Source organism: Carassius auratus, chromosome 27, assembly GCF_003368295.1.
Source record: "Carassius auratus strain Wakin chromosome 27, ASM336829v1, whole genome shotgun sequence".
Classification (NCBI taxonomy): domain Eukaryota; kingdom Metazoa; phylum Chordata; class Actinopteri; order Cypriniformes; family Cyprinidae; genus Carassius; species Carassius auratus.
In genome coordinates this window covers 7,973,098-8,000,690 of record NC_039269.1, presented here as the reverse complement: position 1 = coordinate 8,000,690, position 27,593 = coordinate 7,973,098, and the positions used below count along the sequence as shown (strand labels likewise).

General features: G+C 35.1%; 1 protein-coding gene and 1 long non-coding RNA gene across 2 annotated transcripts; both read right to left on the bottom strand.

Annotated features, from left to right (window-relative positions):
* Window positions 1-4,645: 4,645 nt before the first annotated feature.
* Window positions 4,646-13,151, bottom strand: LOC113045308 (stonustoxin subunit alpha-like). Its single transcript, XM_026205603.1, has 3 exons — window positions 13,107-13,151; window positions 12,522-12,619; window positions 4,646-9,216 (listed from the first exon to the last, which is right to left on the bottom strand). Exons 2-3 carry the CDS (start codon window positions 12,613-12,615, stop codon window positions 7,184-7,186), a joined length of 2,127 nt encoding a protein of 708 aa, XP_026061388.1. The 5' UTR covers window positions 12,616-12,619; window positions 13,107-13,151; the 3' UTR covers window positions 4,646-7,183.
* An 11,101-nt stretch (window positions 13,152-24,252) lies between these two features.
* Window positions 24,253-25,511, bottom strand: LOC113046360 (uncharacterized). The gene is made up of 3 exons (XR_003276073.1): window positions 25,420-25,511; window positions 25,146-25,202; window positions 24,253-24,787 (listed from the first exon to the last, which is right to left on the bottom strand). It is a non-coding gene; the product is annotated as an uncharacterized LOC113046360 (long non-coding RNA).
* Between the last annotated feature and the right edge of the window lie 2,082 nt (window positions 25,512-27,593).

The following is a 27,593-nucleotide window of genomic DNA, read 5'->3' as shown; positions in this document are numbered from 1 at the left end:
TAGAAGAAGTTCCATATAGGGAGGACTTCTCTTGAGCCAACAGCTTTCTTACATGCAAATAATAAAAATAAATCTTTAAGAGATAATAATCACACTTACTCAAACCCTCTGGAGTGGCCCCTAGAAACATGACACATACGTTCAAGCCTATTATCCTAGATATTAATTGTCCTGTCCTTAGTCTAAAAGGCTAAATATATGGACATAACCAAACAATTTTGGCAGAGTAAGCTTATACAGAACCACACTCCCTCCGGGAAGGGTGCTGCTTCCCAAAGAACTTTTTTTGTCATGAGAACCTCATGTCTCTCTCCCATTGCTGTCCGACATGGTCTATTGAAAGTTTATTAATTGAGGAGAAAGCACTATGCAATTTGACCCCTTTGATATTTTCATCTTCATATGCATCCATAAACGTCTGGAGGAATTTAGAAAAACCACCCTTATCGGAGCATCTGGTCTCTGTACAGAAAAAGTGCAGTAGAGATATGTTTGTCCCATTCTCTAAGTTGTTTATGAGGGATTCCAACTGGCAGTGCTGTTAATATATATAATAATTTTGTTAATATGTTAACAATCTTCATAGATCTTACCCTGCTGCCCATGTCTAGATGAAGCAATGCCCATCTTAAATTTTGACATTTAATACATTATAATTTGGATTGTAATCCTTTGGTAAATATATGCCCAGATACTGAATATGTAGTAAATTCTAATTCAAATTATACTTGTTTATTAATTCTTGTGTGGGAGCAAAATTTAGTTTCAAAGCCTGAGCCTTGTGGATGTTGAGTGTTTTTCCAGAATAGCTTCCATATAACTTTAAGATGTCCATTAACAAAGGCACTTCTAAGACTGGGTTTTGTTGTCACCAAACAGATTTCGTACTCTACTCCTCCTATAAATATCCCCTCTGAACCACCATCCTGTCTTATCATGTTAGCCAAAGGTTCAAAAAGGAGAAGGAGTGATGGGGCAACCCTGTCTATATCCTCTTAGTAAAACTATTTAATTAGGCAGACTGCTATTCATTTTTATCCTAACTGTTGGTGATGAGTATAGTATAACAAAGAAATTCCCAACCAACAGAATCGAAAGCCTTCTCAGACATAATTTTTCCTTTTATTGATATACGCAATAATGTATGGAATTACATTTGGTTCAATAAAAATGAACGTAACTTTTTCAGAAACTATCAAAAATATGCAATTACAAAAGAAGAAAAACAATGAAAATGAAAGAAATGAACTCAGTCGCACAAATTTAACAGGCTCTTCAAATATGCTTCATTCTTTGTTAATGTTTTTCAAAGATTTGTTTTCACTAATTTTCAGACTTTTGAACACGTGTGTGTGTGTCTGTGTGTGTGTGTACTAAACCCATGACCTTGGCATCGCTATAGTGCTATACTCTAGTTAAACTAGAAACTGCTTGTGTTTGCATCTCTGCTAGCAGCTTGGTTTTTAAATGCAGTATGTTTTTCACTGCACGCTGTAAAATCTGAACAGTCCCCCGGTCATTTCTCACTCACCTCTGAATCTGTTCTTTCCAAACATGTGTTAGCTAGAATTCACAAAGTCATACAAACACACAGACTGCAAGCCTTATGTTTGCACTGCTAAATATTACATGCGTGTTCTTTGTGTGTCTGGACGGTTCAGTTCTTGGCTCCTCGATGTTGCCTGTCTCTGTCTCAATGTAGAAGTGAAGAAGTGAAGAAGTGAAGTGACATTCAGCCAAGTATGGTGACCCATACTCAGAATTTGAGCTCTGCATTTAACCCATCCGAAATGCACACACACAGAACAGTGAACACACACACACACACACTGTGAACACACACCCGGAGCAGTGGGCAGCCATTTATGCTGCGGCGCCCGGGGAGCAGTTGGGGGTTCGATGCCTTGCTCAAGGGCACCTAAGTCATGGTATTGTAAAGTCATGGTATTGTAATGTCATCTATGTGTATGTCACAGCCTGCACATCATTCTTTCTCTCACTCTTCAGTGCCATTTAACATTATGTAGCATAGCATATGTATATATATAATTTTTAATTACAATTTTAATTCTTATTTCCTGTAGGTATTATTGTAAACACTTTTGTAAACCTTTGTGAACACTGCAAACATTTTGTCTCATAAATTATTATATATTTTCAGAATGTATAGTAAATGTTTCCAATCCACTGCTCATCTTCCACTATACAAAAAAATAAAATAAAAATGGTTGTATCAGTCTGCAAGTTCATTATAGGAAGATGCAAAATCTGAATTCTCCACCAAACCTGTGAGATGACATTCTGCAAATCTCCACAGCATATCTGCACGAGGTTGCCTTATCTTTTTAAAATATTGCCACTTAAGAAGATGTTCTCCAGCAGACTGTATATCATCCTCCTCCTGCTGGATTCAAAATGCTCTGAGATTCCCAGTGCAATTTAGCAGATAGTGAGAGAAAGATTGAAATATGTGACAGAAGATGGATTTGGATGGTAAATGGACAGATAACGTTACCATCCAAGGATCAAAGCCTTTTGACAGAAAATGTCATACACCATGATAAATACAGCCCCTTTACATTAGTCTTGTATGTACATAATAGGATTCTGGATGCGATTTCTTGTTTAGGTCATCTTTTACTTCAAATAAATAATTCTAGATAAATTAGATTTTTTAAATGCATTCATGCATACACATAAAAACTCTAAAAAGAGCAGATGAGATGATATGAAGAGTCTAATAGTGAAAAACATTAAAACACTGCACAAGGCATCTCTCTGGTGGTTTTGGTTTAAACTAGAAATACATTTTGACTCGACGAACACCTCAGGAAACAGCTACTATAACAGGAAGACAGACAACATGTGACCTCACCAAACCAAAATAAATAATCCCTCAAACTCCCAAACAAATATACACATCAGAAAAGACCATTTAGTCTCTCTCTCCATTGGGTTTTTCAATTCAATGAGTTTTACATCCGTTTGTTTTTCATTTTATTTTGGATTCCATCTCTGAGAAATCCTGTGGAATTGTTCCTCTCCTTTCAAAAAGTCTTAAATCGTCGCCGTCCGGTCACATACATTCCTGCTCAAACTGTGAGTTCATGATGTCCTCATTGTTGTAAAGATGAATAATCATTTGACAGAATTTGACCTACATGTCCATTAGCTTTATTATGTCCTTACATCCATAAGCCAGATGGGAATGAGCTTCATGAGACATTTCCTGCCTGGTTTCCCTGTTGGCACGGTAATGAGTCAGTTTATATTGGATGTTTCCTGTGTTTGGTGGTCTTGTTTATTAAGCTGAAGTGATTGAGCGCCTGTCTGCATGTAGTGCAGCACTTCAGCTGGAGATTAAACTAATCAAGCACCATCAGAGCCTTATATGTATCATCAGAGTATGCACTAGGAACACATTTAATGAGAAAGTCTCTTCAGCAGGTTTTTAACCAGAGAGCTGATGAAAAATGCAGTCCTACTTCCTTATCATATGTAGTGTACTTGAGCAAGACACTTTGTTCCAGTTTGCTTCAAATGTAAGTAGTTTTGCATTCATATAAAAAAAAGTTATCATGTTCTAATGGCAAGTAACCAAACTTTTACTGTTCATCTCAACTGATATAATAGTTTAAAGACTACTATTAAACATGATCCTGGGTTTACGAGTTCTTGTGATGCATTTTGAAGCAAAGTTTAGGTTTGTTCCTAATAATTCAGTTTAGGTAGGTGCATAGGACTGTTCACTTCCATTTGGAATTCGCCCATAGTTTTAAAAACCGTTCAATTAAAAAAATAATAATGATAGCAGAGTCTAGACTGTAACTGTAATATTAATGGCAAAGAGGAATGATATTGTTGGAAATATTTTTTTATATAAAAAAGAGAAATATAAAAAATTATGTTTTAAATTGTGTATTGAATGAGCTTCAAGATAAATTGCATATGGAATCTGTACCATCTCACGCTTTGTTTAAAAATAAAACATTTTAAAGTTTACTTTTACAGGACTGTGCAAATGTTTAAAACGCTGGATATGATTTGTGTTGTTTTTTTAGACACTGGTGTTTTGTGTTTGTTTATTGTGTGGTGTTATGTACTTCTTTTAAAATGGTATTTTCTGATGGACATCTTGATGATAGTGTAGTTCAATGGGATCTTCCTGGTTAAATATAATAAAAATAAATAAATAAAAAAATGTACTTACTGTACTTCTCTTCTTTTCTTCAAGGACTCATAATGCAGTTTGTCCCATTATGTGAACAGAGACTGGTTTGCATTTCTAACTCTCTGATGATAGTTTGTCGCCATCTAACATTGCTCTTGAGGAAATACATTGTATTGCAGGGGGAAAAAATGTCTGATTGAAACCCTGATGGTAAAGACAGCATTAAAGCTAGTTTAAGAAAAATATTATTTATATATTATAGTATTTTATACAGTATACAGTGTTGTTTTAAAAAACAATATTATCTGTTTGTAAATACTATAACACTCATTTTGTGAGCTTGTAAACACTATTATTTATTTGTTAATTTGTCTGACTTTAAAAAAAAAACTGTTCTACCTGTCTTGACAAAGCATAAAGTCTGTCATACACTTTTACATAAATACTTAAATTACAAAAGAAAAAAAACACATATAATTTTATGTTTATTTATATTTCGCAGATCTCAGAAGGTACTGTACAACAGGATTGACCCAGGTTCCACCTTTACAGAAGTACATTTTATTGCATATATATTCTCATAATAATCTGATTAGAATATTTACATCAATTTCAGAACATCTTATGTGTAATGCATATAGTGTGTCCACTTTTGCTTGCATTTATTTGTTCACATAACATCATTGAATTACATCATTTTCAAGCCAACAAATCAAGTAATCTTAAAATGTTTTAAAATGGTTATCTCACAGGGTTTCATGTATTCATCTCTATAGATTTCTTGTCAGTTCACAGAATTATAACATAGTATGAGCTAGCTAATTATCTAGCTAATAAACTGTTAGTGAGCAAAAGTATGTTTAAAGGGAAGGTCCCAAACTTGAAGTAAAATCATGAAATCATGCATTGTTTTTAATAGAAAATTATAGTATTTTAAAGTATTTGAATGTTTGCATGATTTCAGAAGATTAAACATTAAAGAGAACTATTACAAAGCATTTAAGCCAAAAAAGCATGCATCATTAAAGAGACAAAAAACAGCTTAAAATTACTCTTAAATTCCGTTTTATTGATGTTCTCTTTTATTGATAAAGTTTGATCCACATGCAAATAAAGCATTCGTGTTTGTTGAGCAACACCATGTTAAGCAAAAAAAAACAAAAAAAAAAAAAACCTAATTCTCTTATAATAATCAGCTTTGATTTTGTTTAGGACATCTCCTGGTCATCGAGTCAGGCACTTGCATCCTTTTGATCGTATGTTTCCTGATTGCTCTCTGTCTGTAAGGCACTAACAGCTTTCTTGATTTTCAGAATTTTCTGGGAAACAGTCTTCATTCGCTTCTCTCTCTCCACCATGATCTTGCGTTCCCTTTCAATCAAACGTTCTCCTTTAGCAATCTTTTCCAGGATAAGGGTTTCTTGTTTCATCTTCTCGAGTCCAACAATGCGGTCCTCAAAGCCAGGACTTTTCTCCTCTTTCTCGGTTTTAATCAGGATTTCAAGATATTCGGCTGTGGAGAGAGATTTTGCTTTCAGCGCAATTTCATCTAGTCTTCTTAAGCAATCAGAGGACAGTTTAATCAGCTTCATTAGTTTGTCCTCAATTCCATGGAGTTCGTTTTCAAGTGCATCAAGCATTTGCTTCGAGTCCATGAACCTTCCTTTAGCAGCCATGAAGTTGTCTTTTAGCTCTTTAATGGTTTTTTTCTCTATTTTTGTTTCATATGTCCACATGAAGTTCTCCCTTGAATGAGCAGAGTAATGGCAGTTTTCAGGGCAGATAATGCAGTAGTCATTCTCCATCACAGCACAAGTTTGCACAGCATCTTCTGCAGGGAGGAAGCAGTTGGAGTGACATGTGAAGAAGCAAGTGTTGCAGTTCATGGTAAAACAGTTCACAGGGGTTCTGTTTGCTTTCATCACCTCTACCTCTTGTTCAAAATTCTCATTTTGTGCCATGTTGTCACTCTCACTTTCCAAACATTGCTTGAATTTTTTGATTTCACTCATTTTAGAAAGACCAGCGGTTATTTGAGGGGTCAGACTTGCCATGGCTTTCTCAAGACGCTCTCGTTCCTCCAAGACCTTTATAGTCATTGTCAGATCTTTACTTTCAATGTCCCCAAGTGTCTTGAAAAAAGCTTTCATCTGTTTAAACGTTTTTACCCAGACAAGCTCTGTCAGTTTATCTCCTCCATCACCATCATCATCATCATCATCATCATTATCATCTGAATCGTTGTGAGGGGTTGTAGGCTTTTCTGTTTTTTTTTCAGCATACACAGCTGAATTGTTGAACTTGAAATGGGTGGGTTGTCCCTTTTTATTCTTTTGACAGGGTAGATCTGCTGCTTTGATGGCTTCTAGAGCTGGGATGTCTTTACCATCTGCAAATGTCACTAAAACTAAGATGTTATCTGCGATGTCTTTGCCAAAAATGGACAAGACTGAGTCAAAGATGTACCTCTGGTTGGCACTAAGGCGGGCGAGAGAGGCCTGGACAACGAAGCAGACGACGTCAATATGATTGATTCCCAAAGGGCTACAGAGAAAGCTTTTGATTTGTTCTGTAATCAGTTTATCGTGCGCGATTCCTCTTGTATCACCAAATCCTGGTGTGTCTACAATTGTGAGGGAGTAAGGAATTTGAAACCCAGGCTGATTGTACAGCTCAAAAGATGAGACGATAGATGTCTGACTCTCGGCCTGTGTGCGATTGGTCACTTCATTGATTAATTTAAAGCGATATGGATCCTGCCATTTTACACCTAGTATGTAATTGACCATCACATTGATGAGAGTGGTTTTTCCTGCACCTGTTGATCCCAAAAGAAGAATTACTTTGTTTTTCACATCCTCCACTTTTCTTCCGAAAACATACTGATTAAAACTTACTTTCTCTGCCATTTTTTGGTGTAGGTTCAGTGAATGGATTGTTGGATTGGCCTTTTTTATTCGTTGAGACTGATTCAAGAACAATGCACTCCCATCCTTATTTGTTTCTTTAACCTTAAAAACTGGCCGAAAACACAGTTTCAGGACTGGGGAGACTCACTCCATCATTACCACAGTTTGCAAAAACTCTGACTGTGTAAGCCGTGTCTTGTTTCAGTCCCTGAAGAGTGCACTCCCTGTTTGTAGATTTGACAGACTTCCAAGGTTTTTCATGTTCCTGATCCTTTGCGCATTCTCTGAACTCCAACACGTATCCGGTGACCAGAACATCCTCACCCACAGATGTAGGAACATCCCAGACTACAGTTGCCGTCTCAGATTCTACTTGTTTCACTGTAGGTGCTCCGGGAGGAGCACATGGACGAGTCCTGAAGAAGGATGTTGTGTCACTTGTCAGACTTACTCCTGGACGGCACACAGCCTTGCAGGTAAAACAATACTCTTTCTGTGGTTTTAACTGCTTGACGGTGACCTGATCTGAAACCCCATCAGTATACATCTCTGTCCATTCAGAGCTCTGTGCAGACTGATATGAAATACAGTACGAGTCCACACAGCTTACACCGCGGTCAGGAGGTTTGATTTGCAGATGTATGCAGTCATGCTCAGCACTCAAGAAAACCGGCATTGGTGGTTTTGAGGGAAGCTCATACTGTGAACTGATGAGTCTCCCTCTTTCATAAACATGAATTGAAGAGGCAGTGCTGAGTTCATCCGGGATTGATGCAATGCAAAATTCAATGTTGGTTCTTCCTTTATTGGCTTCCTTGAAATCTAGGAAGGCCTGTATGGTTTCCCTGGTCAATGTAGTTGCATCTCCTGAAGAAAACCATTTTTCTGTCTTCTTTGAGGAGTTTTGATCATAACTTATTTGCTCTCCATTGTTACTAGATTGTGCCTTCAGGTAATTCTCCATGTCTGAAAGGTAAAGTTCCTTTTCATTTAAGGAGGTGAGTGCAAAAGCTATCACATTGTTATTGGATGCCTTCAAGACAACTTTGTCCAATTCGTTGCTGGATGAAAGAGCAGGAACATCTTTCATGATGTCAAGGTACGATCTAACAACGTTCATCTCTCGCTCTCGCTCATTTAGATACTTGGTTACCAGAGCACCCTGAAATGGGGATCTTTCTTTGTCATTCAGGGTATCAGCAAGCTCCTGTTCTTCTTTACCTCCACCCCTTATGGCTGGAAGAACCCTGCAGAGATGTTTCTGAAAAACTATTTTATAATCTGAACAGAGGTCTTTACATTTTTTGATCTTAGCTGCAATTTCAGGGAATTGAATGGCAATACTGTCCCTCATCAGATCTTGACACTGAATGTCACAGTTGTGCATTTCATCCATGATTCGTTGGACTCGTCGTATTAGGCTAACACTGATCTCCCTGACTAACTGAGCGGCTGCTGAGTCTAGTTTTTTCAGAGGGTAAAGCCACACGGTCATGGGCACAGCATTCTCTCCATTTTCTCCCAACAGTTTTGGTAGCTCCGAGTACACCTTGATGGCATCAGTATAAGAGACTGGATTGTTTTCCAGAGCAAAATCTCCATGAAAAGTGCAGCTGAACTTGTCAGTTTTCTCTTGTTCCATTTCAGTCATTTTCAAAGATGCCTTGCCCTCTACTGATATGAAAGGTATCTTTTTGATTGATGCTTGGAGTTCACCTTGTATCTTTTGATGGTTTTCATTGGACGAAACTTCGCGATCAAAAATAAAGAATGCTTGAGCTCCATACAGTAGAGCCGTAACAACATGTGTGGCTGAGCCCTCCTGAAATATATTGCAGTGCTTTACGTTCCCTGCCCCAAGGTGCTCCATAGTTAACTGCTCAAAGCGTGAGGTTGTATGATAATGTAACGTGACTCGAGACTGATGTTTAGATGATTTCTTGTCATTTAGATATTCTCCTGATCCTTTGACACTAACTAATCCACCCAAAAAGCTGACTTCAAGAGATGCAGTGACATTAAGAGCACTGATTTTGTCTTCACTTGAATCTGTGGCAATAATTTTAAAGTCAGTGTTTGGCTGTGGCCGTACATTAATATTCTTCTGCAGCATCTCAGCATCCCAAAGGGTTATTCCTTGAATAAATGAATAAATATATAATTATACAAAATAAACACTTGTTTAATCTTCAAAGATGCAGTTTGTTAATAAAGATAACATCTATTTAAAAATTTGCTGGAATTTGCTGCTGGCTCTGATGTCTCTAAACTTAAGTGGTTAAAAAGTACATATAATTTGTTTTGGTCTTTGGTCTCATTGCTCTATTATTTATTACAGAACAAATGGTTTTGGCTGATGGTAAAATATAATCACGTTATATTTTATGTAACTTCAATGCTGTAAATCAGTGCCTGCCTTTGTACTTTTAACTGTATTTCCTAGCAACTTTTATGATGGCTGTTGTAGTTGTTTATTAGATACAATTATTCAATAAATAATTTTTTATATAAATAATACTAGTATTTAATAATAGTATTTAGTATTGGGGAACAGAATGTGTTTGTGATGGTGATTTTAGTTAAATTATTTTCCGCCATTAGATGAAAGGATAGTTTAACAAAGATATAGCTCTCCTCAGTGGATATTCAAACCAGCTTTGGTCCTGCTGTTAAACTGTCAGTTGTTTTATGAAACATTGCCTTTTTCTTAGCATGAGAATCCAACTCTTTAACAGTGTAAATAACTCTGAATGCATGACCCCCCCCCCCCCAAAAAAAAAAAAAAAAAATCAATATCTTAGTCCATAAGCACTTTCTAAAAAGTTTTCAGAAGAGAGAAATAAACTTCAGTGGGCAACCAGTCTTGGGCGGCAGGGTGATATGGCTGTGGCTTTAGTGGACAAGTAAAGGAAATGTCAAATGAAAAATCACTCTATTATGATTAACAACATCAGAATTGCGTGACTATAGCCCTGTTCGCACGGGATTAATATTACCTGGTGACCTCCATTCATGTGTAATACTTGTGGAGGTTGTCTGTGATCTTAATCCCATGCAAGTCACCCATGTCTGTAATTTGTAATGTTAAAAAATTATTTTTCACTGAACACAGAGGTCCTGTGATAATATTAGACCTGTGCGAATCGACATTTCTGTGTTTTGGCCAGCATTTGGCAAGTTATATATAATTTATAGAGGTTTTTGTTTCCTGTGCGGCTTTTTATCTTTCGCATGATTGGGGCTGCATTGGAGTGTTTTGATAGTATTTTGGTTGCTCTCATATTGCTATGCCATACAATTTTCAGAAACAGAAAGCTGAAAAGATTTTGAGGTTGATGTGTTACAAATAAATCAAGCATAAAGCTTCACTGTAATGCTCCTGAAAGTGACATGACATACAGCCAAGTATGGTGACCCATACTTGGAATCCGTGCTCTGCTTTTAACCCATCTGAAGTGCACACACACAGAGCAGTGAACACACACACACAGTGATCACACACCCAGAGCAGTGGGCAGCCATTTATGCTGCGGCACCTGGGGAGCAGTTGGGGATTCGGTGCCTTGCTCAAGGGCACCTAAGTCATGGTATTGAAGGTGTATATTCGCATCACAATCAAATAAATCTCACTCCCTGATATTTTGTGATCCAACACATCACAAGTTTTTATATGTACTGTATGTTGCTCTGTTGAGCGGCAAGAAATTATTTAGGCCATCACTGTGAGAAATTCTAAAGTGCTGCAAGCTGAGTGATACAAATGGTGAAGTGGCTCCCGTGGTAATATTGGGTGAATATCTCATACTTGGAAAGACCTCTCAGTCAATCAGATTCAAGGTACAGGTAGAACTGGGTCACTTGTCATATTAAGTGGCCTTAACTACTATGTTCTTACTTCAAGAAATAATTACAATGTACTTATTGTGTTCATATTGTATTGCAAAACACTTTTGCTTCAGGTGAGGTGGGATACCGGTTAGGTTAGGGACTGCTTTAGTGGTATGGATGGATCGGTTTAAGGGTGGGTTAATGTGTCAGGAATGGGACAGCAGTGTAATTATAAATGTATTACAGAAATTCATTACACATGCAGGTATTTTTTGAAATATAAGTACAATGTAAAAACATGTATGCACAGAATAAGTGCATTGTATCAAATTATTAATTTAAATGTATTTACATAGTAATTAAGGCCACCTAATAAAAACTAAAGTGAAGCAAAGTGAAGAGAGCAGTTGCTAGCAAGAGGTAAGTTCAAACTAGACTAATATTTGGGATATGGTACAGTCATACCACTTATTTCATGGCATTTCACCACATAATGGGGAAGTCGTGGCCTAATGGTTAGTGAGTCGGACTCGCAATCGAAAGGTTGTGAGTTCAAGTCTCGGGCCGGCAGGAATTGTGGGTGGGGGGAGTGCATGTACAGTTCTCTCTCCACCTTCAATACCACGACTTAGGTGCCCTTGAGCAAGGCACTGAACCCCCAACTGCTCCGGATGTGTGTTCAAAGTGTGTGTGTCTGTTCACTGCTGTGTGTGTGCACTTTGGATGGGTTAAAAGCAGAGCACGAATTCTGAGTATGGGTCACCATACCTGGCTGGATGTCACGTCACTTTCACTAAATAATTGCGATACACAAAAAAAACTCTTTAAGATTTTATCAGTTTTTTTGTTATCTTGTAATCAATTACAGTGTACAAAACTATCATCGCAAAATGGCAGCGGCTGCGTTTGTATGATACGAAAGAGCGAGTCCACGATAACATAATGATGAAATAATCCCTAGCAAGCATATAGCAGCCCCTTCAGTTACGGTACATTCACACAGGGCATCAGCATCAATAGTTGATTGAGGGTGAGTCTGAAGCTGGGTGCTGATGCAATTATTTAATTTAATTTGAGTAGTAGTTTCTTTTTTTTCATTTTGTTACTAACTCCCCAACCCTAGATGGGTGGTTATGTAACAATAGTGACAACAACTAATCACATTAATTTTATGGTGTTTATGGTGCATCTGATTGGCTAACACTTATGTTGGTGCTTGAACTTCTTCTTCAAGCAATGTCAGTGGCATCCACAATTCAGTTAAGTAAAGCATCACTCATTCAGAGTAAATTAAAAAGATCCTGAAGTGTCCTGGACATTTATCACAGTGCACACAGTAATATTTCAAGTAATAATAATAACATATAGTCATAATATTAACAAAATAAAATTTATATATAAAAAAATGCAAAGCTATCATAAATGGTCCTTGAAATATGATTCTTTTGCATTAGAAACTAACAGTTTTATAATCACAAACTATTAATCTATTTCACTATAAACCTAAACTTTGACTTTTGTGTAGTTTTTGTTTATTTTGTCATGACAGAAAAATCAGTAACATTGGTAAACATATAATTTAAGCTAATTGAAATACTGGAAATGTTTTTTACCTGGAATGAGGCAATCTCTCCGGCAGTCATAAAGCATTCCTAATTGAAAAGGGCGGCCAAGACAAGCCAGTTCAATGGTCTCCGAGTCCGACATCTTTCTAAAAGTTGACAAAATAAGCCTTAATAATATTTAAAGATTACGCCAAGTGTAAGATAATAAAAGCGGTAGCACTTTATTTTACAGTCCTGTTCCTCATGTATTTACTATGTACTTATTATAGTAATCACAATAACTATGTAATAACTAGGTACTAACCCTGAACCTACCCCTACCCCATGTAGTTACCTTGTGTTACCAGAACTTTCTTAGATAAATACACTGTAAGTACACTATAAGTACATTTTAGTACAGGTACTGTAAAATAAAGTGCAACCATAAAAGCTATTAATAAAATGAATTTAAATATAATTGTTGAGGGCATGGTGAAAAGGCACTTTCCACCTGTATAAACAACTGCAAAAATAACAATTAATCAATAAAAGTATGCAGTCTATAGAGAAATTATTGAGCTTGCTAAGGGAGACCAAATTGCACTTATGCCCCAGTTTAGCATTTCAGAGATAACATCATTTAATAGTACATACCTTTTTGTATGTACCTTCTTGTCCTTTTCAGTCTAAGTTTCAGACCTTGATCATTGTGAACTGAGTGCTGGGGGTTTTATAGAGTTAAGGCCACACCTTAAAACAGTCTGATTGGGCAAGTGAGAAGTCTCTTAATAATACAATTACGTAGACGTGACTGTGATGTGTGTACTCTGACGGGAAACCAATAATAATTATATATATATATATATATATATATATATATATATATATATATATATATATATATATGTGTGTGTAAACTAAGGTTTATAGGTATTTAAATGTACAAAGATCTTTATGTATAAACTGAAACAAAATGTTTTGTATTTCAGTCACAGCTATATAATGAAACAGAAAAAACTAACAAAAAGTTTAAATAGAGCAGTATCAGATCTGGTCAAAATTTAGCTTTAATTTTTGTTAATTGTATTTGTTTGCTTAAATAAATAAAAATCAGTAGTGTAAACTGTTTATTGCAAGATTATTAGTTACAGCCATTGAACTTATATAAACCATTTCTGTACTTCATTTTGTTTATCAGTATGCGTAGAGCACTTTACAGTATGCTTAGAGCGCTGATTACATTTTTTTTTTTTAATGATATGTCTTGAAGGACTGGTGATGTTGTGATGGATATCGGTGTGTTTTTGAGCATTGTATCCATACACTTTTGTGTAAATCTTTTTCTTAAGTCCCTGTATGTTTGCTGATTGCTGGTATCCTGTTTCACTACTTCTGGATTTTTGTATTATAAAAAATCTTTCATAAAGCTACATTTTTGAGTCCACGTGTGACACTGTCACATCCAAGTTTTGCTTCCTTTTTCCTGAAAATCATGACAGGTTCTTTATAAATATCCACTTGCTCTGTGTCTGTGTATCTGTCTATCTATCTGTGTGTGTATAGATAGAAAGAGTTGTAGGCCATAACAACAGCTACTTGATCATGCTAAATATTTTTCAGAATATATGTCTTAATGTACTTATGATGATGTGATGGACTGACATTGATGTGCTTTTGAGCAACATTCCCTTCCCTGGCTAATTAATGCTTTAATGTTACAAAAATACAAAACATGACCAATATTTGTAATTCTATAAAATCAAAACAGGCAGATGCAAAAATGTTATCTATTTAGTTTATGGACAGATGTTCTGAAGGTAGAGAACGATGCATGCACACGGACACATCAAGATGTATATAAAAGTAAATAAATCTCAATTGCATACATTCTTCTTAAGACGATAGATGGCACAAATGCTTTGTAATGCACTACATCTATTCGCTAAAATACAGTATACTACGTATCAAAAACTTTTAGCAATACATTTATGGTTAACTGAAACAATCATAGTTAAGTCTAGTGGACATCTTTTGTCATAAAATAATCAACATAATGTATGATCAACAATCAACTTAATCTCAAAGTCAGATGATTTAAAGATAGACAGACAACAAAAACTTTCAAAATTTGTCAATGACAGTCAATTTAAAAAATACATAGACCATTTGTAATTTTGATATATATATATATATATATATATATATATATATATATATATAACCACAACAGTATTCATTTAAAACTTGTCAATTACTCTTATGGTTAACAAGATAAGACTATGGATAACATTTTTTTATAACAAAATGAATCTATGAGAAAAAAAGAAAGAAAAAAATTGGAAACATTTAAAGAAAACATTTTAGATCAGACAAACATTAAGAAACATTTTGAATGTTTTTCACTCTTGGAAATATTGTACAATTGTAATTGTGTTAAAAGTAATTTTTTTGTTACATCTGCTATAGTTGTATTTTATGAATACTGTTGCGTCCTAAGACGTATTTTATTTGTAATCATTTAATGTGCTTTGTGGTCTGTTTTTGTTTCTCCTCATGTCTACTGCCACCATGCTCATGCTGGTGATTGGGATCACCTGTCGTTGATTTGCTGCCCATTAACCTCAGCTCCATTGATTGGCTGCAGTCGGGAGAACGTCAGCATATAAAGCCAGCACCATCTCACAACAATGGGAGAGAGAGTGTTGCAGATGCCAACTTGCCACATGGACTTCTTTTCTCCTTGTTCCAGATAGCATCATCTTATCTTGTGGAAATCTGTGAACTATTGGGGCAATTGTAGATATAGTTTGAGATTTATGGTTTTGTTTAGAACTTAAGGTTTTCTTTTAAGGAAACCTGTAGGGAGGTGGGTGCTATTTTTTGTTTGAATCTGCTTTTCTCCTCGTTATGGGTAGTTCGGGAGAAAGGGAAATTTATTTGTTATTTATTTACTCTTTGTTTCAATGTTTAGGTAAGTTATGGTTAAAACTGAGTTAGAAACCTTTTTGTTTGTTTTTTGGCCTTTGCCCCCTCCTGAAGTTTGTTTCCTCTTATCCTTTTTCTTTTGATTCAATAAATACTTTTTCTAAGTTTACTAGTTTTGGGATGTGTGTTACTGGGACTAGAGATAAGAAGGACCTGTGCTCTCTCTCTCTCTCCAAAACTTTGTTACTGCTATGCCTAGTTCCCCTAGACTTTAAAGAAAAATAAAGCTAGCACGTAACAATACATTTGGGCCAAAAAAAAAGGCAACACGCACATTAGGAGTAGGAATTCTTAAGAGGAACAGAGTGTGGTGTTTCAATATTAGACATCTCAGTCTCAGATAGAAAGTAAATAAAAGGGAAGATGAAACTCAGCTGTGGTGGACATGACAATTTTCACACAGAAATGGTCACTCTGTTATTCCTCGCAATGAAGTATGGTCTATACAGTATGTTGTGCTCGAACTCCCAGTGTAGATTGACCGTGGTTGGGTTACTGATGCCATCCCACAACTGCTTCAGAGGAATGCACTACTGCCTCTAGGCTTGAAGTTAAAGTCCTCATGAAATCAATCAATTTAATTATAGCATTGATTTTATTTACTTAGGTAGCCTTGAGGTGAAACATTAATCTCTGCAAGTTAATGTAGTTGATGAAAAAAAAAAAAGTTTATATTTAATTAAAATCGGAAAACATTTGCTTCCACTCTAGAATGGCCTTCCATGGGATTCCAAGTAACTGCTGCAGCCGTGATGTTTGGGCTTTAGAATGTTGATCTTAAGGTTTTCAATGTTAAACACATTGAGTAGAGAGTAGAATTGCACCAGATAAATTTGCACCAGCAGACCTACCAGAATTGGCATATCGAAGAAGCTTTGCATTTTCAGTCATTGTGGGAGTCCTCTTTGATATCCAATACCTATACCTGATTTACATCTTCTCCATTGCTGGTTTAATTAAAGATTTATTCCATGAAGAGGGCTTGAGTTGTTTAATAAGGCCGATCCCCATTAACCGGACATACCGCTATGCCTGTTCTATTCTAGACAAATCACAGTTGGTTATTTTTGACAGTAATCAGACATTGCTTACAAATCCATCTCATCTTTTGTTTTTTATACTAATCTCGTAAACATGGGAAAGTGGTGACTAAAACAAGCTTTACAGCAATTGATGGGTATGTAGGTGGTGGTAAATGTCTTAAGTCCTTGATTAATTTATTCATTCGATTCGTTCAAATGGCTGATTCATTTAGGAGTGAAGTAAAGGGTTCTTTATGAATGGTTCATTGAATCATTAGGCTTGTTCCACTTAAAGTGGATCATCACCATCAGACCGATCGGTGTGTGACATCAAAGTATCGCAAGAGCTTTAGATAGCAGATGCTTTTGAATCGTTCTCGCGGTACTTTGTCATACACCGATCGGTCTGAACGAGCCAAATGGTTCACCAAATTCATTCAAAACATGGATTAAGAAATGAAATGCCACTGTGGGTTGCTCAATATTAACTTGTTTTTTTTAAATGTTGTATGAGATGAGTATCACATTTGCACTCATGTGATATTGCACTTAGCCTACTTCTCCTGTGATCTTTCTTAACTATGTGATTGTAAATATGAGACACAATCTCATATGGGAATTCTTGAATTTTAGGGAAATTCTCTAGGCTCCATCATGCAGTGAGTTGTTGCTTTGCCTCATGTTAGTCATCAATCGACTGTATGAAATGGAGTATGATATATATATATTTATTTATATATATATTAGGATAATGCACCATGTCACAAAGCTTGAATCATTTCAAATTGGTTTCTTGAACATGAGTTCACTGTATTATAATTGCCCCCACAGTCACCAGATCTCAACCCAACAGAGCATCTTTGGGATGTGGTGGAACGGGAGCTTTGTGAGTGAGTGAATGTACAGCGCTCTCTCCACCCCTAATACCATGACTGAAGTGCCCTTGAGCAAGGCACCGAACCCCCAACTGCTCCCCGGGCGCCGCAGCATAAATGGCTTCCCACTGCTACGGGTGTGTTCACGGTGTGTGTGTGTTCACTGCTGTGTATGTGCACTTTGGACGGGTTAAATGCAGAGCACAAATTCCTAGTATGGGTCACCATACTTGGCTGTATGTCACGTCACACTTTTTATACGGAGTTGTGTCCTGATATGTCACAAAAACAAGAGCATACACACACACACACAATACATTTTATCAAACAAAATAATTCTTGCTAAACCTACTTTTTGTAATCTCCGTTTTATGCTGTACACAACAATGACTTTAAATGATCTTTTCAGAGTAATTTCTCCAAATGTGATGTGCAATTCACCACATCATGTAATTAATTATATTAAAAATGTTAATCATTTACCAGCCCAAATAATTTGTTACCTGACACATGAGACAAGTTACATGATATGGATTCCAAATTATATTGCCCAAAAATACTAACAATGCATACAGTACAAAGAGGATGGGCCTTTTATGGTCATGATCTGTTCTGGTTTATTTTTTAATGATTCCCTTTCTCCTGCCTTGTTTGTTTATATGGTTTTTGATTAATTAGCTCATTAGTCATTATTAGTTAGTAACTCCCTCCACATGTTTTCCCCTCATCAGCTGCCTTATTTAAAGTCTTCTTTCTGTTTAGCATTTTGTCCATTCTCGTTAAGGTTTATTTTTTGAGCTAATGTGGATTTAGTTTCCTGTCTCCTGAATATTCTAAATAAAATACCTTTTTGTTGATCTTCTATGTCCTCTTATGTATGTACCTAACCAGCCCCCGTAACAGAGCCTTAGACACCTCTTTTTGGTGCTTACAAAATGATCTGTTGTTCTGGACGACTTTAGTAGTTTTTGTTCAGCGTCTCTTCTCGTTTTTTTCAGATGTGTTCTGTCTTGCATACTGTTCAGTGGATGTCACCATTTCCAACTAATTAGCCATAATTAGCAACAAATTTGGTCACTGGTTTTCATGTGCGATTTTTTTTTTTTTTTTTTTTTTTTTTTGCAGCACTACACATTTTAAAGATTATCATCTGCCATAACTCACTGATGGCTCTGAATCCAACAGCACCATTATTCCCCTCAAATCAGGCCAGAGTGAAAAGTGTGGGAGCCGACACAGTTTAAAAACACATGAGGCATGAAGTGACTGACCGACCCGCAGTTGGAATCAGCTTCCAGATGAGATCAGATGTGCTAAAAGATTAGCCACTTTTAAATCTAGACTCAGAACTCATCTGTTTAGCTGTGCTGTGCATTTATTGAATTAGCACAGTGTGACGTCCGAACTGACTGCACTGTATTTTATGAATTGCATGTATTTCATGCAACCCGAAATGATTGTACTGACTTAAATTCATTTTAAATAGATTGTCAAATAATTTTCAAATTTGAAATTCCTTATTTTATTTTTGTTAATTTTTTATTTTACTTTCTTTTATGTAAAGCACTTTAATAAACCTGCCATGCCTTGCCTTGCCTTGCCTTACTGATTATTTATGCATTTTTAACCCAAATTACCTATATTGATTATGTATGAGTATGTCACAGCAGCGTCCATCTGTCCATTTACTTGTGAGTCTTGAATGTGCACTGCAAATACAAAAACAAACCATTCTGCAGAGGATCAAAAACAGGATAGAAAATGTGATAAAATCTTCTAAATTATGATAAAACATTTTTTTAAATAAAACATTAAAAATGAACCTCAGGAAATGCTATAAAAAATTGCAGTTCATGACCCCTTTGAACTTTCATTCTTATGTCCCATGTGTGACTGTAGCAATATCCAAGTTTTTGGTTCCTTTTTTATAAAAAAGTCTTTTCAGCTGTTATTTGTATTTAGATCCTCTATCTCTGTGTTTGTGGTTATTGGCTTCTTTGTTTCTTGAATGCAATTTTACTGATTCTTTGCTTTCCAAACCTTTATTCAGATTACGGGAATTTCTGTCTTCAGGCCATCAAAAAAATCAGCTTACTTACCCCAACTTACTTTTCTGTATTTTGATCAAATAGATAAAGCCTTGATGAGAATAACAGACTCAATAAAAAAAAACATAAAAAAATCCCAAGATTTTAAATGGCAGTGTATATTCAAGTTCAAGTTCAAGTCTGCTTTATTGTCAATTTCCACATGTACAGTACATACATACAGAGAATCGAAATTGCGTTACTCTCAGACCCCGGTGCATACAGATAACATTAACATTAAAGCCTAAAAAAAATAACTAGATCAAATATAAAATGTAGATACAATTATACAATAAGGGAATTATAAAAAAAGACATATAATAAAAATAAAAGTTAAAAATAAAGTTAAATAAAGCAGCGCAAGGTAAATGACAGATATAGTGCAAATCAATGAAGTGAACAATATATATATATATATATATATATATATATATATATATATATATATATATATATATGCTGTGTGTGTGTATGCAAGGGATAATGTATGTCTAGCTGTGCATTTAACTATTTTAATTCAAGACATGGAAGTCAATAACAAACCGATGTAAAGCAGAGCTGAGTTTAGTTATTTTACATTTTTTATAATAGATATAAACACAGATTTGCATTTAGTCATTTAGCAAATGCTTCCATCCAAAGCATCTTACAAATGAATAAAATAGAAGCAATCAAAACCAACAGAAGAGCAATAATATGGAAGTGCTATGAAAAGTCTTGGTTACCCTAACCCAGTACATGGGTAAGCATAACATTGAAAGCTAACACCGTGTTTCCTGATGGTATATCCCAAGGGTAACATGTAAAGCATGAAGAGTAATGGCCCTAGTACTGAGCCTTGAGGTACTCCATACTGCACTTGTGATCAATATGATACCTCTTCATTCTCTGCTACGAATTGATGAAGGTCATATAAGTACGATTTAAACCATGCTAATGCACTAATGTGTTTTTTTGATGAGAGGCCAGTTCGAAGGTTTTGGGGACATATCCTAATGACAATGAGGAATTACTAATAGTCAGAAGAGGATCAATGACTTCTGGAAGCACCTCTTTTAGGAGCTTAGATGGAATAGGGTCTAACATACATGTTGTTGCTTTAGATGAATTAAAAAGTTTATACAACTCTTCCTCTCCTATAGTAGAGAATGAGTGGAACAATTCCTCAGGGCATCTATAGTGCACTGTCTGATGCGATACTGTAGCTGACGGCTGAATGGATACAATTTTATCTGTAATAGTATCGATCTTAGAAGTAAAGTAGTTCATAAAATCATTATTGCTGTCTTGTTGGGAAATGTCAACACTTGTTGATGCCTTATTTTTTGTTAATTTAGCTACTGTATTGAATAAATACCTGGGGTTATGTTTGTTTTCTTCAAAAAGAGATGAAAAGTAATCAGATCTAGCTGTTTTTAATGTTGTCCTGTAGGATAGGCTACTTTCCCACCAAGCAATACAAAATACCTCTAGTTTTGTTTTCCTCCAGCTGCGCTCCATTTTCCGGGCTGCTCTATTTAGGGTGTGAGTATGCTCATTATACCACAGTGTCATGCTCTTTTCTTAAGCGTAAAGGAGCAACTGTATTTAAAATGATAGAAAAGAGAGAGTCCATAGTTTCTGTTACATCATCATGTTGTTCTGAGGTTTTGGATATGCTAAGGAATTGGGATACATCAGGAAGATTATTTACAAAGTAGTCTTTTGCAGGGCCGTGCAGAGACCTTTGGAGGGGCAGGTGCTCAAAGTATAAAAGGGGCACATGGAACAAGGCTTTAAATGGCGCTGTTCAAAATATCAATACAGCAATATATTGTGATGAATTCCTTGCGGATTCACGTATCGATATGGATGGTTATGTATTGATACAGCAGCAAATGCTTTGATGCAAAGAAACAATAGAGAAGACAATTTTAAGTTTAAAATAATAATAGCTCTGGGATTAGAAACTGAAATGTCTTAAATTGTCCCAACCTGATGGCTTTTTCTTCTCTGTTTCAGCATTAATCTATTATTTTAACCATCACTACTACTCTTGCACCTAATCAATAAGTCCACCTTAAATATTGATACAAAACATAAAAAACTGATCCACTGGAATATAGTGATTAATATTATTATTACTGTTGCAGTTGTTAATTGTCTAAAATTGAACACCTTTGCAATGTAAACAAATGACAGGCTACATTTGTTATTCATATCCTTCACACTGCACTTTGATGGCAGGTCAGGTATATTATGCATTTTTATTGACACTGATATTTTTACATTTATTTCCAGAGAGATATTATTGAGTTTACAGGCTAAAGTGGTCTTGCTGTTGAAAGCACTGTTGCTATTGTAGAAAAAATATATATTTGCGTCACATTTAAAATATAATTATATAATTAATTCCTGATTTGTTTTTATTTTTATAATGATAATTCAGAGAATGAGAAAATCTGAATAAGTCTTACCAGTGTTGTGATAATTATTTTTAAGGCACTCAACGTGTTAAAAAATAAATAAGTACTGTAATATAATAAAAGTTTAGTCAAATAACATAAAAAAGACCAGACCCTTCGATGCCTGTGAAACTTTTCTCCCTCAAACAGCTAACGTTAGTGTTACTTCTACACTACAGGCTACACAGTACACACAGCAATATAAACAACATATCTGCATGTTCTCACATCACATCGTTCTTGTAAAATAATAATAAGTATATAAACATCAAAATCACTTCGCTGAGAATGAAACACCACTTACCAGCTGCCAAGGTTCTGAAAATATCTTTGAGCAATTAAAAATGCGCATGCGGTGTGAGGAATTTTCCCGGTCAGGTGAAAGGTCAACATATTGGTCATTTTATTTACGACTAAATTATTATTAATAAATTGTAATAATATTATGATTGGGCGTTGACAAAAGGGTATGTTATTACAAAAAAAAAAAAAAAATTAGAGGAAATTTTGCTTTGACAAAAGGGCACTTTTGGGGCAAAGGAGCAGGTGCTCAAGTGAACAGGTTCTTTCGGACAATTCGATCAAATAAACCAGTTGAAAAAAAAAAACGGTTCACCGGTTCTTTTGCGCTCGATGTAATGTCATTAGCGATGACTGCCCTTAATTCAAGCCTTCAGTTTACCCGCGCTTATAACATAAGCACAGAATCAGTTCAGAATCAATCACCAAAAGAACCAGTTCGTTTCAGACGAGCTGTGAGTCAGTCTGCTTCACACTGAATCACACATGCGCAGTATCATCAGCTCAATGAGTGCTTCAGAACTCCTGACCTGATATTTAGATATACTATTCTTCAATAAATATATTTGTTTGACAGGTAAGCTGTGCGCAAACAGGAATATATATTATTTTTTCAAAAAAAAAAAAAAAAAAAAAAAAAAAAAGCACCCCAGAAAAAAGGGCACTTTCTCTCCAGGAATAAAAAGGGCAGGTGCTCAAGCCCCCTTTGATGTCTATGTGTGCACGTGCCTGGTCTTTTGTGGTAGAAGTGATGGTTCTAATTCTACCATACTTGTAACAAGAAGTAGAATTTACAGTTTTAGCTATGAAGTTTGCACAAAACTAAATAATGATTTGAGATATCATTTCTTGGCTGCATAATTTTAACACCATCAACATAAATTTTATGTGACAGTATTAAATCTAAAGTATGATTTCGACAATGAGTAGGTCCTGAAACATGTTGTCTAACTCCAATAGAGTTCACAGAGTCTATAAATGCTGATCCCTATGCATCTTTTTCATTATCAACATGCATATTAAAATCACCAACTATTAAAACTTTATCTGCAGCCAACACTAACCTGGATATAAAATCACAAACTCTTTAATAAAGTCTGTATGGTGCCTGGGTGGCCTGTATACAGTATTTGTATAAGTACATGTAACATCTGTAACGGACACCGTAAAATAAAGTGTTACCAAGAGTTGAAGAGAAGTATAAAGTAAGTGACGTGACATTCAGCCAATTATGGTGACCCATACTCAGAATTCATGCTCTGCATTTAGCCCATCCAGAGTGCACACACACACACACACACACACACACACACACACACACACACACACACACACACACGCACACCCGGAGCAGTGGGCAGCATGAAAAAGTTTGGGATCAGTTAAGATTTTTTTTTTAAAAGACGGATCTTATGTTCATCAAGGTGTTCATGTGATCAAAGCCACACTAAAACAGTATTGTGAAATATTATTATATTATAGTAGTAGATATATATGATAGTATTATATGATAGTAAAGATTTTAATTTAGAATAAATGCTTTTCTTTTTCACTTTTTATGCATTTATTTTGTTATTCATTTTATTTAAAAATGAGACGATTCATTACTCAAAAATAATTTGAAACAAGTTTTGTGATTTTTTTTTTAAATGTAGTTTCTTTATACATTAACAAACACTATGTTTTACAGAAACTGCTATGCACTTGCCCGCCTGTCTTTTCATTTATTTTTTTATATTTTTTTTAAATATAATTATTAGATGTATTTTTGTACTTACTTCACAAACCACAATCATTTTCAGTGCTAGATACTATTTCTACCAAGTGCTTAGCAGTGCACACTATACTTCCAGTAGTTTACAGTCTAATAAGAGGATGTGGAAAAGAACATCTGAAATTGATTTTTTTGATCAGCAGCAAGTAAATTGCATTTTCCAAATAATAAACCATTGTCTTTTATGATTTTGTGTGTGTGTCAGGTTCAGCTCCTAGGTCAATTGCAAAACAAATCTGTTGAAAGTCTAAAAGTTCTAATGCCTGTCAAACAAATTCAAAACCTAAGTGAAAAAAAAAACATACTCTTGTGTGGTGGTGAAAATAAGATGTAGAACTTTATTTTGATAGCATCTTTAAAAACAAAAAGTTTTCCAAGTGCTTTACACTAGATGTATGGAATAAGAAAAATCTAAAAAATGTTTTAGGAGATGTGCACATATCTTTCTGTATGATGAAAATGTCCCCTATTAATAAACTATACAAACAGTTTAACTAACTGTCTTGTTTTCATTTTCTGCATTTTCCTTCTCTATGTGAATTCTTTTCCTTTCTTCTTCCTCTTTAAATCTGTTCTCTTTGTAGATTTTTTGCTTCTCTTCTTCTTTCATTCTCTGTATATTTCTTTCATTTTCAACTTTTTGGTATTGTTCCTGGAGTTCTTGTTTTTCTGCTTGAATTCTCAATCTTTCCTCCGCTGCATTTTGCTCCTGTCTTAGTCTCTGTATTTCTGCATCTTGTTGCAGTCTTCTATAGTCTTCCTGCATTCTCCACTTTTCCGCCTCAGCTTGTTCAGCTCTCCTACGCTGCCTCGTTTCACCCGAGTTATCATTTCCCATTTTCAGTCTTCTGAAGATGGAAAGATGTTATACCATTAGAGAGAGGAACATTTGTTCATTAAAGTATTAGAAATTCACAAAATACATTAAAACGTGCTTTAAATATGCTGCAACAAAATGACATTTCTGAAATTTGGCCAAGATTTGAATTGTTCATGGAAGCCCACTGCATATTTTTTCTTACTTTAAAATTCCCATTAAATGAAAAAAAAAATCATAAAAAAAGAATTCTAAAAGAATTGTTTTAAAGAAAGAAAACTGCAATTAATATGCCATTTTCTGAGGTCATAAGTGCATGTTTTTTTGTTTTTTTTTTACTGTAAGAAATGTTATATAGTATTTTTCATAAAATAGGCTATAAAGTTTACCGTATACTGATGAATGTTTCTTTCCTCGGGTATTTCTCAGTTTCTGCCTTCTGTGTCCTAAAGGAGAAATTGATGCTTGTGTTATGAAAAATTTGATATATGCTGCATATTCAGTAGTAGTAAACAGATGTTTAGTTCTTAAAATTGAAGCAGTCATTTTCCTTATTAGAGTTATCAAAAATATGGGCTGTAGAACTTGCATACAATAGAATTATATATATATATATATATATATATATATATATATATATATATATATATATACACAACATACCCGTTTCTTCTTGGTACTTCAGTAGTGTTTTTGTGTCTTGGCTCCTCCAGATGCAGATGGTGTGTGTGTGTGTGTAAACTACTAGAGTAAGGCACTTTTATACAGTGCTGAGAGGGGGGAATGCTGTAATTTGACATGCTGTCACTGATCAGCCAATGAGACTGCAGTGTTGTGGAGGACATGAGAGGTTGGGTATTTTAACATTTCCTATTCAGATCAATCTTTATATAAGATGTGTTAACTGCCAGCTTTAGTGTTTTCTATAAAAAATAACAAAAATAAAATTCACTTAATGCACTTATGAATATCAAGCAATGTTGTCGCAGGGACCATATAATAAGTAATTCTTTTTTATAGGTTAAATTCATTAAGCCAATGCAAATAAATATAAATATTTTTAGGAGATAAAAGTGTAGATTAGTTCCTGTGATCTTTATGTTTGTTAATACTTGAAGTTCTTCACCTACTACTGGCAAGAGCTCCACTCCACTTTAGTCTCCAAAATAAAGGTTAAATAAAAAAAATTACAATATTGACCCACTAGAGGGCGCCAGTTCCCTGAAATAAACCTCTGAAAACTCCATTCATTTTAGCTACATGAAATGCATGGAAATCATCCATCGTTAATGTATGTAAAAAATTAAATACCAATGCCCAAACACAGAAGACCCAAAAATTCTGATTATGAGACATTCTCCATCTGACAATTAATGAATGAGAAAAAAAAAAACTAATCAACAGTATACCAACAGTGTAACTTATCTACGTGTAACTTAGTAGCCTATCATTGATGTACTATTATAGTTGTTTTTAATATTTTGAATTACATTTTATTTTTATATTTTCTTTTTTCATTTTAAGGTTTAAAGTTGCATTCATTTTATTGTGTTTTTGTAATTTTGTTATTACTTATTAATATTATTAATTTTTGTATATTTACTTTTTGTTATTTTAGTACTTTTTAATTTTTAAGTCAAGTATAAGTATTTATTCATGTATTTACTTGTTTGTTTGTTTGTTTGTTAATGGGTTTTAGGTTTAGTTATAACCCCACTAGCAATACTAACAAATAAAAAATTATTAAATAATACTGTATATTAGGTTACAAATAAATTGACAATAAAAATTATATTAATTATCATCATCATCATCACAATTTGTTGTATTTATTTATCCAACATTAATATTATTTGTGCTTTTATGTCATTGATTTACATTAAAGACACATTAACAGATTACGAGTGAGAAATATTTACAACAGACAGACACAGTGTTGTTAGAGCTTCAGCTTCTCATTTTATTGATGACTCTGGTGTGTGTGTGTGTGTATTCCCTACATTATGGAACAAACAAGGACAGTAATTCCAGTAAAAAAAAAATAAAAAATACACAGTGTGTGTTGTGTGTGTGTGTGTGCTCTTGTTTTTGTGACATATCAGGACACAACTCTGTATAATGACATGGGTGTGACACAGGTATTACAAGGAGAGGGTGACTTATGAGGACATAACCCATGTGCCCAATTTGCAAAATGCGTATAAACCATACAGAATGAGTTTTTTTGAGAAAGTAAAAATGCAGAAAAAAATCCTGTGAGGGTTAGGGTTAGGTGTAGGGCCATAGAATATACAGTTTGTACAGTATAAAAACCATTACGCCTATGGGATGTCCCCACTTTTCACAAAAACGTGTGTGTGTGTGTGTGTGTGAGAGAGAGAGAGAGAGAGAGAGAGAGAGAGATGTGTCATCACCTCTCTCTCCCCCTCTAGAAAACAAACAAACACACACACACACACACACACACACACACACAGGGCTGCTTTATAGCTCATCTTGCTTCCATTAGGACAATTACAGTGAGGTGTCTGAACTAGAACATGCTGTTACTGAACTTTCTGATTACTCAACACACACCACTGAGATATTGCTTGAGGGCAGGCATATCCACAAAATAGTGTGATTAGTATGATTCTATTAATCATTTTAGAGGAGCAATTTGCATACAGTAGATAGATAGATAGATAAATAGACAGACAGACAGACTATAACGTTTGAGAAACATGACTACACGATCCATCCCACCAGTTTTTCAGACTGTGAGGGTACGGGACAGTGAGTCCTGTTATTTCTGCTGTAGTGTAGTATTCAGTGCACCTGTCAGCACCTGTCTGTCC